Genomic DNA, 17337 nt, shown 5'->3' with positions numbered 1-17337 from the left:
GTCATTGCATATGCAGGGAACACTGAGTTTAAGGCTGTGCAGGGAGCTGTGTTCCTCCCAGCACTAGGTGTTCATGAAATCATCAGCTGGAGCAAGAGCACTGTAGAGCTCTAAGGACCTGAACTTGGCTCTTGGCAAGTAAGTAAAGCAAAATCAGTTCCCTTCCAGCCCTAGTCTCTGCAAAGATGTGGCTTTTGGCTGGGAACATGGAAGTTCAGCTGCAAAACTAGGCCCTCTGGAGCCCATTGGTACCTCTGCTCTTACCTGCCAAGTGCATCCTTACATCCATTAACCCAACCTGATCTGGCAGACCACCAGACACACTTCATATGACCCAAAGACAGTAGCTGGTCCAAAATGCATCTACCACATCTCCATGCTATTTGTGACTGCAGCACCATGCCCATATTTGACAGTCTCTCTAGCTCCTGGCCAAGCTACTGCTCCTACATCAAATATCACCGCTGGTGTCCTCTCCTGCAGTCAACTTCAGCCATTAGACTTCACTGTCAGTTCTGACAGACTCTTAACTCCTTCCTCCATTCAGTACTGACATTTTTCACTACTTCTTGAGAAAGTAAAAATCCCAATCTATAGCATTATAGCACTAAACAGTTCTTAGACATGCTATGAAATACTCTTGATATCACTATGCTTGCACTTGAAGACAAGCTCACCTAAAATTTAGTTGTTCTGTGTTAAGGCTGGCTCTTCTTCTGGGCTCAAGAATTGTTACATCACTGTATCTCTCTTGCCTCCAGCAATAACATGTTGGGGGTGAAAACTGGTATTCATTCTCTGAATTGGTAAGCTCCGTTTTTTCTCCTAGAAGCACCCTCAGAAGCTTACTGAAAAATTGAAGGATGAAACATTTCTGAAAGACAGGCTGGCAAGTTGATGCAGGTTGCTCTAAATCAGGAGCAACATGTGCCGCTTTGATTTCCTCTTGGAGCTGCCAGTCGGAACCAGCTGGGTTGTCTGGCTGACACTGGTTTTTTGGTACAACTACTCCAAAGCCCTCATTCTCCCTGAACAACACAAATCCTAGTTGCTTTTTCATGGCTTATAGCAATGCTTTACCAATATCTGCAGCCTGCAGTTGCAGGGAGTGTGTGTTGCTCTCGTTACTGGATGCTGTTAGTACAGCATGACCCTGGGGAGAGGTACAAGCTTGGATTTATTCACAGATGGCCTGAAAAGTGCTAAGTCTGTGCTCTGATGCAGACCTGGTGGCCTGGAGGCTCACCTTTGTGGTGATGCACTTCAGCCTCACACTGTTACTGTGTGGGAGATAGAGCCTGTTCACGCTGTAGCACAGACACATTCTCTGCTCCATCTCCAAGGCCGTTTGGGGTGAAACTGTGACTGCCATGCAGCCAAAGTCCTACACTCTTTTGTATACAGTCTGCTAGGTCAGGGGTGTTGATTTGGACAGCACACATCCAACCAAACACAACATGAGAAAGCCAGGTGGGTTGCTGGGTGTGCTGCATCGAGCTTGCTCAAAGAAGGACGAAGTGTCACTTGGGTGTTGTTTCCAGTCTCTCAGCATGGTTTTATTCTTCAGATTTACTCCACGTCGCATATTCTTAATCTAGCCTCATCAAATTTTCCCAGGTCACCTCCTAAATGATCCGAAGTCATGTTTCTTTCTTGCTTTGGCAAGGTTTAGAGGCCAAGGATTTCCTGTGCTGTGCCTTGCACAAAACCCCAGTTGCAATGCAGTCCCTTGGGTCAGCTTCCTGTGGCCCAAGAGACTTTAGGAGCCCACATCTGAAGGTGAATAAGGCTGCTGTTAACAATAACTAATACAGCAGTGTCCTCCAGCCCAGAACTGAAAACATCAGGCTTCAGAATTCAAAGAATTCTATTACAAATGAATGGTTTCTGCCCCAAGGATCTAACCAAAAGGATGGCACAATGCAAAGCCCTTCTCCCCTGTGACTAGCTCTGGTATGTTCTTCTATCTTAAAAACAATATATGGCTGCTTTTTCTTTTTTTTTCTTGTGTCTCTTCTGTTGGAGGGCATTAGAAGTTTCACTGCTCTTTGTTCTTGTCCTGTGGTCTCTACCAGCACCACAAAGACAGCTCAGCTACCCAATTTACCCGAGACAGCAGACACATAGCCCCGACACTGGCATAGCAGGAGGGTTGAGTAACCTGCTAGGAAGTAAGATGGGAAACAGCAGGAGGTAGGCAGCCAAGATTCCCTGGTGTTTCTTGGGCACTGGAAAGCCTTTCATAGGTTTTATTACAATGATCCTGTGAGGAACAGTGCTCTTCCCACCACACAGGTGGAGATGGTAAAGTTAAGCTTGATGATTTTTCTACATCTCTCCACAAGTCTGAGCTGGGAGGCAGCCCAGGGGCAGAGTGCTGCCAAACACTGGTAGCAATAGCTGGACCTGAATAAAGAGTTGCCCTCGGGTTTAATGTGGGTCAAAAGCTTTTACTCGCCTCTAGCAAGTGAAAGGCAGCTTACAATAGGAGGTGAGTAACCATCAAGGTTGGACTTCCACGCTGGTGGGCAAGGCTTTTTAGGAATGCTTTGGCAGATGTTGGCTTCAATGCCCAAAAGAAAATTCAGAACACATAAAATCAAAACAAGGACACGAAACCCTTTTATCACTGTTCTCCTGATACCCTTCTTTCTGAGCTTGCAAAGTCATTTTTTTACAGTTATTTAAAAATATAATAGTATGATCTCTTATTAAATGCAGCGACATTATGGCTTTAAACCAACTGTGCTGTCTAATTGTCTCTTTCTTTATCTTTCTCACACCCCAGCATCTCTGATCTAAGCCTTGCTAGCAATTTGATAGCCATGGCAGGACGTGGAGAGATCTGGAAGGTTAGTTCCAGTAGCCTGTATTTTGCACCAGTGACTTCTGGCAGAAAGATAAACCACAGAGCTGATTGCAAGTTCCTGTGGCCCAGGTTTCTGGCGACAAAACTGGGAAGGATAAACACCTTCTTAAGCACTGCAAGATAGAAATAGAACAATAGAAAGGAATGGAAATCCTCTCATAATGTAATGGCTAGAAGCAATCCAGCTGTTTTCTTTTATTCCCACCATGAGAACTATGGTCAGTCCTAGTGCAAGCTTGGCCACCTGTCAGATCAAGTTTGTGAACTAAGGCTTACGGGAATTTGACACGCTCTTGTCTTGGAGCATGCTGGTATGATCAATGCAGAATCCTCCTACAGCAGTGACACAATGTGTATGCTACCCATGCTGTTCCAGATGCCCCTCATAAATCATTAAAATACCGGCTAGTTCTAATCAGATCCTTTGAGTTATAATGTAATATACTATTTGAGAACTAAAACCAGTAAATCAAGTTAGAGGTCAGAGTTAGACTGAACACAGCTGAGGCTTGCTTGCTGATATGTGTATAGTCTAAGAGATGCAACGGAAGGAGATGAAATCCCAAGTCAGCTAAGCAAATTGCTTTCTTCTCATTGTAAAGTCTTGCTACTAAGTCTGTGGAAGAGAAAAAAATAGGAATTCATCATACTCTGTAGCAGAGCTGATTTGAGGTCTAGAATTTCCCAGCAATTGTGTTAGCTCTTGGGATTATAGGTATTTCTGATCATTTGTCCTCCAGGTTAACTCTTAACCATCTTTCTAAAACAAACTAGCAGCTAAAAATATGTGCCCTCAAATGTCATAGATCACCCACTACAAAAACAGAACATATTTTCTCCTATTGCATAGAAAATAGGTAACTTCTAATACAAAAAAAAAAAAAAATCATATCCCGTTAGAAGGCAGCCGTTGTGTTTGCACTCTTCAGTCTTATCTGGGACACAACAGGCACCTTTGTGAAGGGGAGGCTGCAGTGCCCAAGTGCTGGGAACCCAGAAGTCTGTGTGCTGGGGTGCTACTGCATAAACCCAAATAATCAATGTTTTCTATATGGAAAAGGTTGAGGGCCATCTGAATTTTTCAAGTGTTATCTGATTCTAAGGACAACACGGTATAGGGTATGGCCAAGCTCCATGACCAACAAGTAGTTTGGCCACCATAAATGCTATCTGTCAAAGAATAATACTGAAAGCTAACTTCCCCATTGTAAGAGACGGTCCAAAGATCCCTCATCTGCCTCACGATCATCGCCGAGAACAGAGACTGAGCACAGGAGTCCTGGCCCTGCTGAGGTGGGATGTCTGCCGAGTGTTGCCTAGGGGTGTGCCCGCTGGGAACTGGTACGCATTCCTGAGGAAAATTAGTGCAGGTCGCAATGGATTGCGCCGTTCTTGCTGCCCAGGCGGGAAGGACTGCGCCGAAGCGGAAAGGAACGACCTGCCCTGCACACCTGTCCTGCACACCGGTCTTGTGCGTCTGTCCTGTACCTGTTTCCCAAAGCAACAGACTCCACAACAATGGCTGTAAATTTCCCAACCTCTTGGCCAGTTGCCCCTCGCTTCTGAAAAGGACTATAAAGGGACTCTCTGAAATAACCAAGTCGGAGAGATCTCCCCCACGGAAAGAAGACGAATCTATTGGCGGAAGACCACGAGGACTTCGTCTCATCCGTTGGTAGCTATTGCCTCCCCCCCCTCTTTTTCTTCCTCCCTACTTTGTCTCTCTCTCTCTCTCCCTTTCTCTCTTCTATTGCATTACTGTGTTGTGGGCACTTAATAAAGGTGCACTGTTTTGATTTAAACTGAAATTTCTTGTGTCCTTTTTACACTCTGAGATCTATAAACGAACCATCACGACCCCCGCTTGCATTAGCGGATCGTGACATTAAACTGGCGTCACGGACAGGATCTGACAGACAGAAGGGGTTGCAAGGTTGTGTGTAGTCTGTAATAGGGGAAGGACGTTTCACTCCAGCCGCACCTAGCCCGACACCCCAAAAGGGGTGAGCGGTGTCTAGAAAGCAAGGGGGGTGACTCGAATTTCCCGCAAACTGCACACGCCTGGGTGAAAAGCACCCCATACTCAGTTGAGGGCTCTGTCTTCAGATTTTTTGCAAAGGATCTCTTAGTGTAAAAGGAGGAACTGTGTTTTTTGGTGTGTGCATGAATTTGGACTGCTTGGTGTAGTGAAGAGACAACCATAAGTAACTTAAGGAGTACCTCCCAAGCAGATTTGGTCTCTTCACCCACCCAGGGAAGTGAAGGGAGACACAGCGAAGCTGTGTGTGTGTCGCAGTGTGTAATTAACTTTACCTCCTTGTGGTGGTTTTGATCCTGTCATAAAATGACTGAAAACCCCAGTGCAAAAGTTAAAGCTGCGTTTTATGCTCTGCTAGCAAAACATAATGCCCGGCCCTCTCCGGGAGGGGAAGAATGGGCTCAAAATAACTGGTTTAATTTAGATTATGTGACTGATAGAGTATATTCTTTACAACATGAGACTAGATTTAAATTTGGCCGAAATAAAACCATAATCTGCTCTGTTTTAGGGGCATGCCTTGCGGCAGCCATAGATCATCGCTTAAAGCGATGTACTGAAGAGAAAGCGATCATAGATTCCCTTCAAAGCCTAGTGGAAATTTTACAAAAACAATTAGATGAAGAAAAAAATAAAAATCACTTGCTAGAGGCTGCTTTAAAAGAGGAATATTTTAGAAATTCGAAAAATGCTGACTCACCAAAAGAGACAGAGGAAAAGGAAACTCCTCACATTGACCAAATATACCCCCAAAAAGAACTAATACTAGTAAAAAATTGTGGAGAAAACTGCTGCCCTCGTGTGAGACCTCTGATTAAAACTGAATATAATTATATCAATGATGAAGATTTTGAACCGCATATCACCACTAAACAAATACCATACAGTGCTGTTGAATTAGCTAGATTAAAAAAGGAGTATGGGCGGCTTCCCCACGAATCTGAGACAGAATATGTCTTCCGAGTGTCTCTCACCGGAGGAGACCAAATTCAATTAACTGAACAGGAGGCCAGTGGATACTGGGGACATGGAGTTTTCTTGACAACAGGAGACAAACGTGGCACGTGGTCCCTGACTCAGCGTGCAGCCTTCTGGGCCGGGGGACTCAATCCTTTAGAAAGGGGAGACCCTTTAGCTATAATTGGTACCCCCGAGCAACTCCTAGAAAGTGTCCACAAAGCTGCCTGTTTGCAAATGATCCATGAAAGAAAATTAACTCCTGGATATGAATCCCCCATGCAATTACCTGTTAAACCTGCACTGATGACCCCTTTAATTCGAGGCCTTCCAGAATCACTCAAACCTACAGCAATTGCCCTTCAAAAAACCATAGCGGCTGTAGGTCCCGTAGAAAGGCTAGATAGATTCCTTGGAAACCCAAGCGACCAAACTGGATCTACCGATCCTGGGTTTACTCCCTATTCAACCCCCTCTCAGCCGCCAGGTTCACAATCGAATTCACCTGCGGGTGTTCACTAGGCTTCCCCAAGGGTACAAACATTCCCCCACCCTGGCTCATCACGCTTTAGCCCAGGAGTTAGAAAAAATACCCAAAGCTGACAATGTGACTGTTTATCAATACATTGATGATATCCTTGTGGGAGGAGATGAAATAGAAGAAGTGAGAGATACCCAACAAAGAATAATCTCCCACTTAGAAAGCCTTGATTTGCAAATTCCCTCAGAAAAAATCCAAAATCCTTCACATGAAGTGAAATTTTTGGGAATTTGGTGGAAAGGAGGTATGACATGTATCCCACCTGATACCCTAACCTCTTTAGATCAGATTAAAATGCCTGAATCCAAAAAAGATCTCCAACATGCTTTAGGATTATTAGTGTTCTGGAGAAAACACATCCCAGATTTTTCCATAATTGCCAGACCTCTTTATAACTTGTTAAGAAAAGGGATAAAATGGGAATGGAGTGCTTCTCAAGAAGAAGCATTGCAATTGTTGATTTTTGAAGCAACAGCTCACCAAGCCCTGGGCCCTATTCACCCTACAGATCCTTTCCAGGTGGAATGGGGATTTGCCTCTTCAGGGCTGTCAGTACACATATGGCAGCGGGGTCCTGAGGGTCCAACGAGGCCTGTAGGTTTTTACTCTCGTGGCTTTAAAGATGCTGAAAAAAGGTACACTACCTGGGAAAAAGGATTATTTGTGGTTAGCTTAGCTCTCATAGAAGTGGAGAAGATTGCACGACAACAACCAATTGTTTTGAGAGGCCCTTTCAAAGTTATTAAGGCAGTCTCTACTGGGACCCCCCCACCTGACGGGGTGGCCCAGAGGGCCTCAGTAAGGAAGTGGTATGCTCAGATTGAACATTATTGTAGCATCTTCTCAGTAACTGAAGGAGCTGTAAAAAATCTGGCAATCCAAGAGACTGAAAACTTGAGTAGCAGTCAGGACAAACCTGCCTCAGCCATCAAAGTAGCCCCTCCTTTTTCCCCCGAACAGTCAGCAAATTCTTGGTTTACAGATGCTTCTGCCAAGCGAGAAGGAAAGGTGTGGAAATACAAGGCTGTAGCCCTGCACACCTCCTCAGGTGAACGAATTATCACAGAGGGGGAAGGCAGCGCCCAAGTTGGCGAGCTGATAGCTGTTTGGAGTGTTTTCCAACATGAGGCACAGAATACTTCTCCTGTCTGTATCTACACCGATTCCTATGCTGTGTTTAAGGGATGTACTGAGTGGCTTCCTTTTTGGCAGCAAAATGACTGGGAAGTTAACAGAATCCCAGTATGGCAAAAGGAAAAGTGGCAAGAAATTCTAAATATTGCAAGTCAAGGGAATTTTGCCGTGGGGTGGGTAGCCTCTCACCAGACAGATGGAAATGCAGCAGGAGAGTGGAACAATAAAGCTGATGAATTAGCAAGACTAAGTCCTTTGAAAAAGGATCAGATTACAGAAGACTGGGAGCACTTATTAGAATGGTTGCATGTAAAAAGACAACACACAGGTGCAAAAGATTTGTACAAAGAAGCCCTTGCTCGTGGGTGGCCTGTTACCAGAGAAATGTGTAAAACATGCATATCAGCTTGTGAACAATGCCGCAGACGGCTGGAAAGACACCCTTTGGAAGATGACCCTCTGCATTTAAGAAAGGGTAAAGGCTTATGGGATGCGTGGCAAGTAGATTATATTGGCCCCTTTAAAAAGTCAGGAGGTAAACACTTTGTACTGGTAGGAGTAGAGATTATATCTGGGTTAGTCCAGGCCGATGCCTTTAAAAGAGCTACAGGAGATAACACTGTCAAAGCATTGCAGGGATGGTTTGGAACTTTCCCAAAACCACAAGAAATTCAATCTGACAATGGGTCTCACTTTACTGCCAAAGTTGTACAGGACTGGGCAAAAAGTGAAGGCATTAAATGGACTTTTCACACCCCTTACTACCCTCAAGCTAACGGCATTGTAGAAAGGACCAATGGTCTCCTGAAACGACTTCTGAAACCACAGGAGGGAAACTGGGATGTTCGGCTATGGGAAGCTGTGAAAGGTGTGAATGATAGATGGGGGGTAAACGGGTGTCCTAAAATCACTGCCTTTTGCCCAACAGCTCCAAGTATAATTCCTTCATTACAGGGACCTAATGATCCTAAGAATCCTGCACACTACCCTGGACAACCTGTTTTGGTAGACCTCCCTACTGTAGGAGAAGTACCATTAGTGCTGAAAAGCCCTCTAAATAAATATGCATGGGTAGCCTCTGATGCCCTAGGGAGAGAGCATCGGATACATACACGCTGGATAATTCCATCATTCTAATTTTTTTTCTGCCTTTAGTGGCAGACTCTGTTTGTGTTTGCTTTTCACAGAAGAACTCCGAGGGACATAAAAGACCACATAAACCATGATAAAACTGGTGATACTTTTCTGCATCCTACCACAACACCACGGCCAAAAAGCAGCTGAGTGGCCATGGTCTGGTACTACCATTAGGTACACTAGTGCTCTAAGATCCCATCCTAGAGATCGTCGCCCAAACCCAGACACTGCAGTACTGCACGACTCTAAGGTATACCATTCAAATGAATGGGGATGGGACTCAAAAGATTGGACTACAACCCTAAATGGAACAATTGGTGAGAAAATTGAGGTAAGATGCAGAAAAGTAGAAGGACCTTTCTCCGGGAAAGCTTCCACCATTACAATCACCGGGAATTTTCTAAAACCAAATGGGAAAAGTGACCTGCACCCCAACATTACGGCCGAACTCTGCCCTACAACAGAGTGGGCGTGTAACACACAAACCCTCTTCATCCTGTGTTGTCGTCAGAAGAATGTCGGTAACTACAGCCTAGACCCCAGTACCAACAATGTCCAAATCACGAAGCTTTGCAAAAATGAACCAACTGACTGCTGGTATAACTTTACTCTAACTAAATCAGCCTATGTAACATGCAATTGGCAAAATAACCAGACAGATCAGCCAGGTTTGAAAGGTTTAACTTATAAATTCAAAATAAATGCTGTAGCAAAGCCCATACTAAGTGTAGTAATTACGTACCATGGTATAAGTACCTCCCTCGTACTAGATGACAAGAACAACGTTTTTCCTCCCTTTATGGTAACCCAAGGTGATGATGTTTCAATACGATGTAGACTAATTGGTAGATCTTTTACTAAACCTATACACAGTTATAGCATTGGACCTCATGACCGCGTTTTGTTTTGTGAAATTCAAACCCAAGATTGTTGGCTAAACTTAACTGATGTGCAATTTTCCCATAAAGTCATGTGTGGTAAAAACGATACAAAACACTGGGGAAAACTCAATGTCAATGTTGTAATACCTACCACCCAACCACCGGTTATGCTGAGCCCAAGAATTTTTAAAGTTGGACCATATACAATCAGGAAAACAGGCCAACAACAAATACTATTTAATCCAGCATGGTCTCTTAAACAAGTCAAATTGCTCATGCAAAACAATGTCTCAGAAGTTCAGCCAGCTTGTTCACCCTTTCTGCAAACTTCCTTCGAGGGGTGGACAACCTGGTTGCGAAAGCGAAACCCTTCTAAGAAACGAACGCAAAGAGACATAACCGGTGTCATGGGAACAGGATTGGGAATCTTAAATAGTATTGATTCAGAAGTATTAATGAATAAATTAATTGCCACAACTACAGATTTGACTAAAATACAACAACCACTGCAGTCATCCCTATTAGCCTTGGGAAGCCATCAGTGGTTGTTATCAAACATATTACCAAATTGGGAAAAGGTAAATGTGAATGACCACAAATTGATAATTGACGCACTCGATGCTACACAAAATAACATTTCTTTAGCTCTCAGCTGCATCCAGGCTCAATTATGGATGCAGTCAGTTGCTGCCTCAATTATAAGAGAAGGCGAAGAAGGCACTTTTCCTACTGAAATTCGGAAAATAATCTGGGACAGTGCCACTGATTTTGAAAGAGAATTCCAATCCTGGTGGAACTTAGCAAACTTTACCTACGATCCCCTCACAAACACAGCCACAGCCTTTGTACTGACTATACGTAATGCTTCAGTGCATCTGATATTCCCTGTCATTGCATTAGGGCTGAACCATGATGGAGCTGTTCTCTATCCTTTCGAGCATAGAGAATGGGCCCGTCAAATTGGTGAGAAGTGGCAAACCGTTAATTTAGAAACTTGTATTGTCCGAGAACAACAAGGGTTCATCTGTGAAAGTAATGCAATTAGAGCTCAAGACATTTGTTTAGATACAGAACAAAATATCTGTCATTTTGAAATTCATCCTAACGAGACTCCTGAAACAGTGCTTGTCTATATAGGTAATGGATGTGCATGCTTAAGAACTGCTTGTGATGAAGTATTTGTAGAAAATTTAGTAGTAGATACAAAAAATCATTCAAATTTTTGTGTTTGTAACTTTACTAAAATCATAGGATGTGATTTTTCATATTTAGCCCCAGTTACTTCTTATCATCTTTTACAGTCCAATTACACACTGATCCACCAATTATTGCCTACCCCCATTGGGATGAACCTTACTTTGGTAAAGCAATTGTTGCTTCACCAAGATTTAATTGAAATTTTGGAAAAGATCAAGAAAAATGGACAGAAAACCTTAGTAACTGTTCATCACAATGTGAAAGAAATACATCGTGTTCTAGAAAGGGTAAAGAAAGATGTTGAACACAGGTGGTGGGATACTCTTTTTGGGTGGTCACCTACTGCTACAGGTGTCCTGAACAAATTGTGTCATCCCATCATTGTTCTCTTGATTTTGGTTTTGATTGGTTTTGCTTTATCAGCAGTCTTATACATCATGAATTGGAGAATGATGAAACGGCTAACACAGCTTACATCTATAATAGATGTCCACAATTTAGCCAATACCCCATCCGCTGTAGACACACCCAAGGTTATTGACATGAGACAAACTACACGAGTATTAAAATAAGATGTGATAAAAAATTAGAGGTATTTTAATTAAAAAATTATATGTGTATTCTGATTTAAAATTATTCATTTCCTTCTCTTTTGTTTCCTTCTTTTTCTTTTCTTCTCTTTCCCTTCCTCTCTTATGTTCTCTACCCCTTTTCCGGGATATGCTACCAACATTGACGAGTCCTGAAGACTTCACAACGACACTACAAAATCGTGCAGATAGAGCTCTCCTGACGACAATCGTGAGTCACGGGGTGGTGTAAGAGACGGTCCAAAGATCCCTCATCTGCCTCACGATCATCGCCGAGAACAGAGACTGAGCACAGGAGTCCTGGCCCTGCTGAGGTGGGATGTCTGCCGAGTGTTGCCTAGGGGTGTGCCCGCTGGGAACTGGTACGCATTCCTGAGGAAAATTAGTGCAGGTCGCAATGGACTGCGCCGTTCTTGCTGCCCAGGCGGGAAGGACTGCGCCGAAGCGGAAAGGAACGACCTGCCCTGCACACCTGTCCTGCACACCGGTCTTGTGCGTCTGTCCTGTACCTGTTTCCCAAAGCAACAGACTCCACAACAATGGCTGTAAATTTCCCAACCTCTTGGCCAGTTGCCCCTCGCTTCTGAAAAGGACTATAAAGGGACTCTCTGAAATAACCAAGTCGGAGAGATCTCCCCCACGGAAAGAAGACGAATCTATTGGCGGAAGACCACGAGGACTTCGTCTCATCCGTTGGTAGCTATTGCCTCCCCCCCCTCTTTTTCTTCCTCCCTACTTTGTCTCTCTCTCTCTCTCCCTTTCTCTCTTCTATTGCATTACTGTGTTGTGGGCACTTAATAAAGGTGCACTGTTTTGATTTAAACTGAAATTTCTTGTGTCCTTTTTACACTCTGAGATCTATAAACGAACCATCACGACCCCCGCTTGCATTAGCGGATCGTGACACCCATTTATGCTGTATTTGCATGGACATTTTGTTTCTAACATTATACTTAAAAGAGTAATTGTTTCTTCCCTCATGGCAAAGACAGTCTGGAGCAGAGGATCCTGCAGGCTGTGTCATTCTCAGTACTGCTGAGTACTTTCTCATATTTACTTTGTACTTTCCCCCTTAAACCTCTCTGTCCTAAACTGGACAGAGTGTTTTTAAAGCCCATAAAGCAGAGTAACTTGGCACCTGAGTTATACCTATGGAGCCATATTTCTGTAGTGGTCTGCAGGGAAGGCTCTCAGAGTCCCCAGTTATGGTAGCCTCCCTTCAGTCACAAACATCACCAGAACAGGACTTTGCTCTAATCCTGTGAAAGCCTGTTATTCTGGGCACAGGCTTAGCTTTTGGGAGGTACGAGTTGTATGAACTCTTGGGGTTCATGCTGGCAACTCTTGAACTGAAACATCTGGTGATGCAGAAAGTCACCATAAACCAGTGAACAAAGTCTCCATGAGTCACTGGCAGCAAATAAAAGAACTATCAAAACCAAGGCAGTAAATAACGGGTGGTGAACAGAGTGAAGCTTGGCCTATTTGAAAGATGGAACCAACACCTCCAAAGTGGGTGCATGTATGGAGCAAGATAGATTAATATTGTGTTTTATGTCTAATTAGACCTCAAGCAAGTTTGAATTTCTCTTAAACCTGGTGGCGAAATAGTTGAAACATAGAAAGAGAAACAATGATCAGCTTCATCAGAGGTGCAGCACAGCTTGGTGCAGCAACTTAATGAAGATTTGTTGGTCAACAACAATCTCCCAACCACTTAACATGCTCTCCATTTAATTTGCTCTGCTATTGTAGCAAATGTGAAGCCCCAAAGTCAGACTCAGCTTTTGTGGCTCTTGTAGCCTCTGCAGTGTCAGCAGGAAGCACAAACCAAAGAGTTAGAGCCTAGACTCGAGCAATGTATATTTCTCTTAATGAAACCCAAACCCAGGTGACATTTTTGGGAGAGCGGAAACAGGAAATGTAGTCCCTTTGGGGGGCAGGGGTTGTTCACAACACTCAGAAACTTGGCCCACATTTCTGGTCTCCTCCCTTTTTACTCCACAAAGGGCTTGTAGCACTTTTAGACAAACTTGGAACCATTGTATGTTGTGAGAGAACCTGCTGGGAAATTAGGGGACTCCTGCACTCCAGGGCAGAGGAAATGTGTGTTTCTGCTTTGTGTTTTTAGGAAAGTAGGAAGATTCAAAATAAAACACAACAGATGGGAATCTCACAGAGACAGACACTGGGAAATGTTTAGACAAGCTTTGTTCCCAGTTCTTGAGCTTAGAATTTAGCCATGAAACTGCAGAGAAACTTCAGAAAGACAATGAAATGCATTTTGGCTTCGAATACAGTTCCTCCAGATTCCAACAAGAGTTGTGCACGTGAATCTGAAGGCAGAATATAGCCAGCAGTATGGGGAATAGATGTAATATGAGAAACTCTCATGCTATATTATTATAGTCTGAATTGTTTCCATCATTTTGGGTTAAGTAATTCCCCACTATCCATCTCTAAAGCGCAAACAGTGCAGCCTTGATATGCCCCAGGGAAAGGAAGCAAACCAGCCTTTGAATCTTTACCCAACCTTACTGCTCATATTTTGCTTTCAGTGAGTAAGTGTTCAAATCCTTTAATACTTCATTCCCATAAAAATATATTTACCAGGGGTTTTTGTGGCAGCAGTGAGGCTGTGTTTATTATTTTAGGAACACCACACGACTGGCTTTAGAGAAAAGACAAGGCAGGAGCATGGGGTGCTGCAAATCTATCAGAGAACAGCATGTTTTCCACCTGTTGAGGCAGCAACCACAATAACAGATGCACATAATAATTACCTGTACCTCAAAGGCAGCACCAAGTCCTGCACCTTCTGCTCCCCACCTAGCAGACAGCTTGGTAACAGAATTACAAAAGAGAAGCACTGAGACAGAGTAGGTAGTGCTTTGTGAAGAACGAAAAAGCAGCTCTTATTAAAAGACAAACTGGAAGGTGGAAGATGAGAAGGAAAGATCTGACATGCCACGATGCTAAAAGAAGAGTGAAACTAAGGAACTCCAGGAGTCTACCTTTTTTTTAGAGTGGCAGTCAGGCTTTTACTAATACCCTTTCCAAAGATGCTTTCATTTGTATTCTGAACATTCGAGATAATTTCTACTGATAAATAGGTGCTCCACGTAGCTACTGGAGCCCATTCCTTCCCAGAGATGGATGGTTCTGCAGTGGCAAGAGGGGCACACAGGGTAAGAGCCTCATCTTAAGTGGTACCATGAATGACCACAACTTTGTGCCAGTACCCTGTTCATATTCCTCTCTCTGCTGCCTGGCACTGGGATTGTGCTGGAGCTACACACACCCTTTTGTTTGCAAGTGCCCCAGAACACCTGGTGTAAGAAGGGCAGGGGACAGTATGGGGAGCAGGGATGCATGGCAGGCAAGACATTTTTGGTCTTTCCTGCTTAACTGCTGAGGCTTGTAAGGCTTGTCTCTTTTTCCTCTTCCTCGGACTACCCAAAGTGGTAACATTTGGCTGGGTGAGGATTTGACCTCTGGACTGATTTGTACCACCGTAGTTCCTTGTTGCACAAAGGAACAGATCCTTCCTAGAAAGGATTTGTAGGGGAAATGATCTCAGGCCCCATTTAATCTTGACAGAAGAAGATGATGAGAAGACTGTGTGCTGAGCTGGAGTTTTCCTTTGAATTCCTATGGTGTTAAAGGCAGCACTATAAATAGACACACTATCCTTTTTACCCTGGTACAATTCTGTCTCCAGCTCCCCATACAGACAGCAAGTCTGCTGGTAGGTATTTAGCAGGAATTAATTTAACCCAGTCTTCTCCTTCTGTACTCTTTTACTCCAAGCATCACAATGGCTTCCACAGCCATACAAGCATATTTCCTCAATAAAAATGTTCTGAGGAAGACTGCTGATATTAAAAATCCCATTTCTGTCTGAAAAGTCTATCCTAGTTATAAATAATCCATAAATGCCCCAAACTATAAAGAGTTAGTATTAAAAAAAAAAAAAAAAGAGAGACCCTGCACCCCCCCGCCCCCCTTACTCTCCTCTCAAACTTCTTACTCTTTCATTTTGTTTCTCCCAGGTTTTGTTTGTGAACTGCACACCATTTTATTCATAGTCTGTTTCACATTTTCTCCCATGTAACTGGCTGGACAGTCTCTCCCTTCCTGGGATCGACTTGTGCACATCAGCTAAGAGGAAGGAAACCCACATCCAGTGCTTCATAGCTATTGTCTTAAAGACAAGAGCTGTAAGAAATTTAAATACAAGCCAGATTGGTATTTAAATAAAATGAGTTTGGTTTTTTAAGCATCTTTTTTAGCAAGAGATCCTCAGCCTGTAAGTCCAGCTGGAAAGCAAACTCGAATTTCACAAATATTGGAGTTCTTGAGTATAAGGGCCCAGCCGCTGCTCTGGCCGGGCCCTGCCGGGGGCTCGCTGCGGGCGGAGCTGGCTGGGGGGGGGGGGGTTTACATTGCTCGGTGCAGGTGCTGACTTCACTGGGAGTTGGTTTGTAAACAAGCTTAAAAGTACTTGCCTGGTAGTCGAAGCTCCCGCGCTGCGGTGTCTTGGATTACCTTTGTTTGAATAATACCACTCACTTTCCTCCTAATGTGCCAGCTGCACAACAAATTTCTAGCTTCTCCGGGTGTTCAGTTTATTCAAAGTCTATTTTTAATTCTGTTAATTATAACCCGTACTCCTCTACCCTCTTTGGACCTGCAGCAGGAGCCGGGGCAGGCAGCTGGCGAGGCTGAGCTGTGGAGGAGGCCGGGGCTCAGGCGGTGCCAGCGGCTGTGACCGGCCGGGGCCGCGGGCGGTGCCGGGACACGGAGCCTGAGGGCTGCCCCGACGGCAGGGGGTGCCACTCCTGCTCCGTGCGGGGCAGCTGCGGCTCAGCCCCGCTGTGAGGCGTGAGGGGGTGGCTGAGCTTAGCCCTGGCCCGCCCGTGTGGGGGGCAGCCGGGTCCGTCCCTGCTGTGCCCCAGCCTGCCAGACGGCGCGGGCCGCCCGCGGCGGGACAGGACGAGCGCGCTACCGAGCATCGGCTGCCGCGGTTTCCCCAGGGTTTGACCCGAATTCGGAACAAAGCGGCCGAGGAGGGTCCGAGGCCCGGGGCCGGGTGGCAGCGCCCGCCACTCGGCGCGGCCCCGCCGGGACCCTCCCGCAGCCTCCCGACCGGCCGGGGGCGCCGCCCGCGCCGGGCCGACCGCGCCACCTGGCGGCGGCAGCCGGAGCCGCGGGCGGGGGCCGGGCGGAGGGCAGCGCCCGGGACGGGACGGGATGCGCGGTGGGATGCGGGGTGCGCTTTTGGGAGAAAAGCCGCGCGCGAGACATCGCAACATGAGAAGTTGCATTCTGTGTGTTACTTTGCTGTGCTTACAGTATTTTTACCATCAGAGTAAGCTGCAGATTTCCACTTGTACCAATAAGTATTTTAAAAGCGCGGTAAGTTTGTATCCTGTGAAATGCGTTTAATGTGCGCATGCTGTAATACCCCCAGCAACAGCATCCTCAGCTCTGCCCTTTGCTCCAGCCCGAAAATGGCTGGTTGGCCTCGTTCCTACTTCTAGAGGGGGAAGGATAAGAAAATGTGGTTCTTGTGCTTGAGGCTGGGGGCATCGCTATAGACAGATCCACTGGGGGGTTTTCCCTGACTTGTTCTGTAAGCTTAAATCACTTTGTTAGATTTAATTGGTGACGGAAACCTGCATTATAAATTTTGATTTAGGTCTGAAGCATACTTACAATTTGGCTATTCCTACTTGCTTAAGTTTTTTTGCCTTTGCAAAGCAGCCCCAGAGATCATAAGGAGGTTTCATTATGCAGGGAGCTAAAGCAAAGAAGTGTTCCAGCACTTCTCTACTGCTGCTCAGGGCTGTACAATCACAGGGTTAGTCCAAAGTAAAACCCCCTGAGACGCCCTTGGTATGACCTTGGCATGAGGTCCTCGGTGCCAAATACTCTGCTCTGTGCTCTGACTCCTATAGTCTGGCCCACAGAGCAGATGTAGGTATCACCTA

At 45.0% G+C, this 17337-nt stretch overlaps 2 protein-coding genes across 2 annotated transcripts in view; one reads left to right on the top strand and one right to left on the bottom strand.

Annotated features, from left to right (window-relative positions):
* LOC138112373 (dual specificity protein phosphatase 13B-like) overlaps window positions 1–16431 on the bottom strand; it is a 31922-nt gene extending 15491 nt beyond the window's left edge. Inside the window, exon 1 of the mRNA XM_069019317.1 lies at window positions 15853–16431. The gene's annotated coding sequence lies outside the window, so the exon portion shown is untranslated. The remainder of the gene's footprint in view (window positions 1–15852) is intronic.
* On the top strand, window positions 4260–6386 carry LOC138112766 (uncharacterized). The gene has a single exon (XM_069020363.1). The coding sequence runs from the start codon at window positions 5214–5216 to the stop codon at window positions 6384–6386; it is 1173 nt and encodes a 390-aa protein (XP_068876464.1). The 5' UTR covers window positions 4260–5213.
* Window positions 16432–17337: the final 906 nt, after the last annotated feature.

Source organism: Aphelocoma coerulescens, chromosome 6 (genome assembly GCF_041296385.1).
Source record: "Aphelocoma coerulescens isolate FSJ_1873_10779 chromosome 6, UR_Acoe_1.0, whole genome shotgun sequence".
NCBI classification, from domain to species: domain Eukaryota; kingdom Metazoa; phylum Chordata; class Aves; order Passeriformes; family Corvidae; genus Aphelocoma; species Aphelocoma coerulescens.
This window is presented reverse-complemented; position numbering and strand designations above follow the sequence as displayed.

Coding starts and splice junctions, on each gene's coding strand:
- LOC138112766 (XM_069020363.1), top strand. CDS start 5,214: ATGACTGAAAACCCCAGTGCAAAAGTTAAAGCTGCGTTTTATGCTCTG.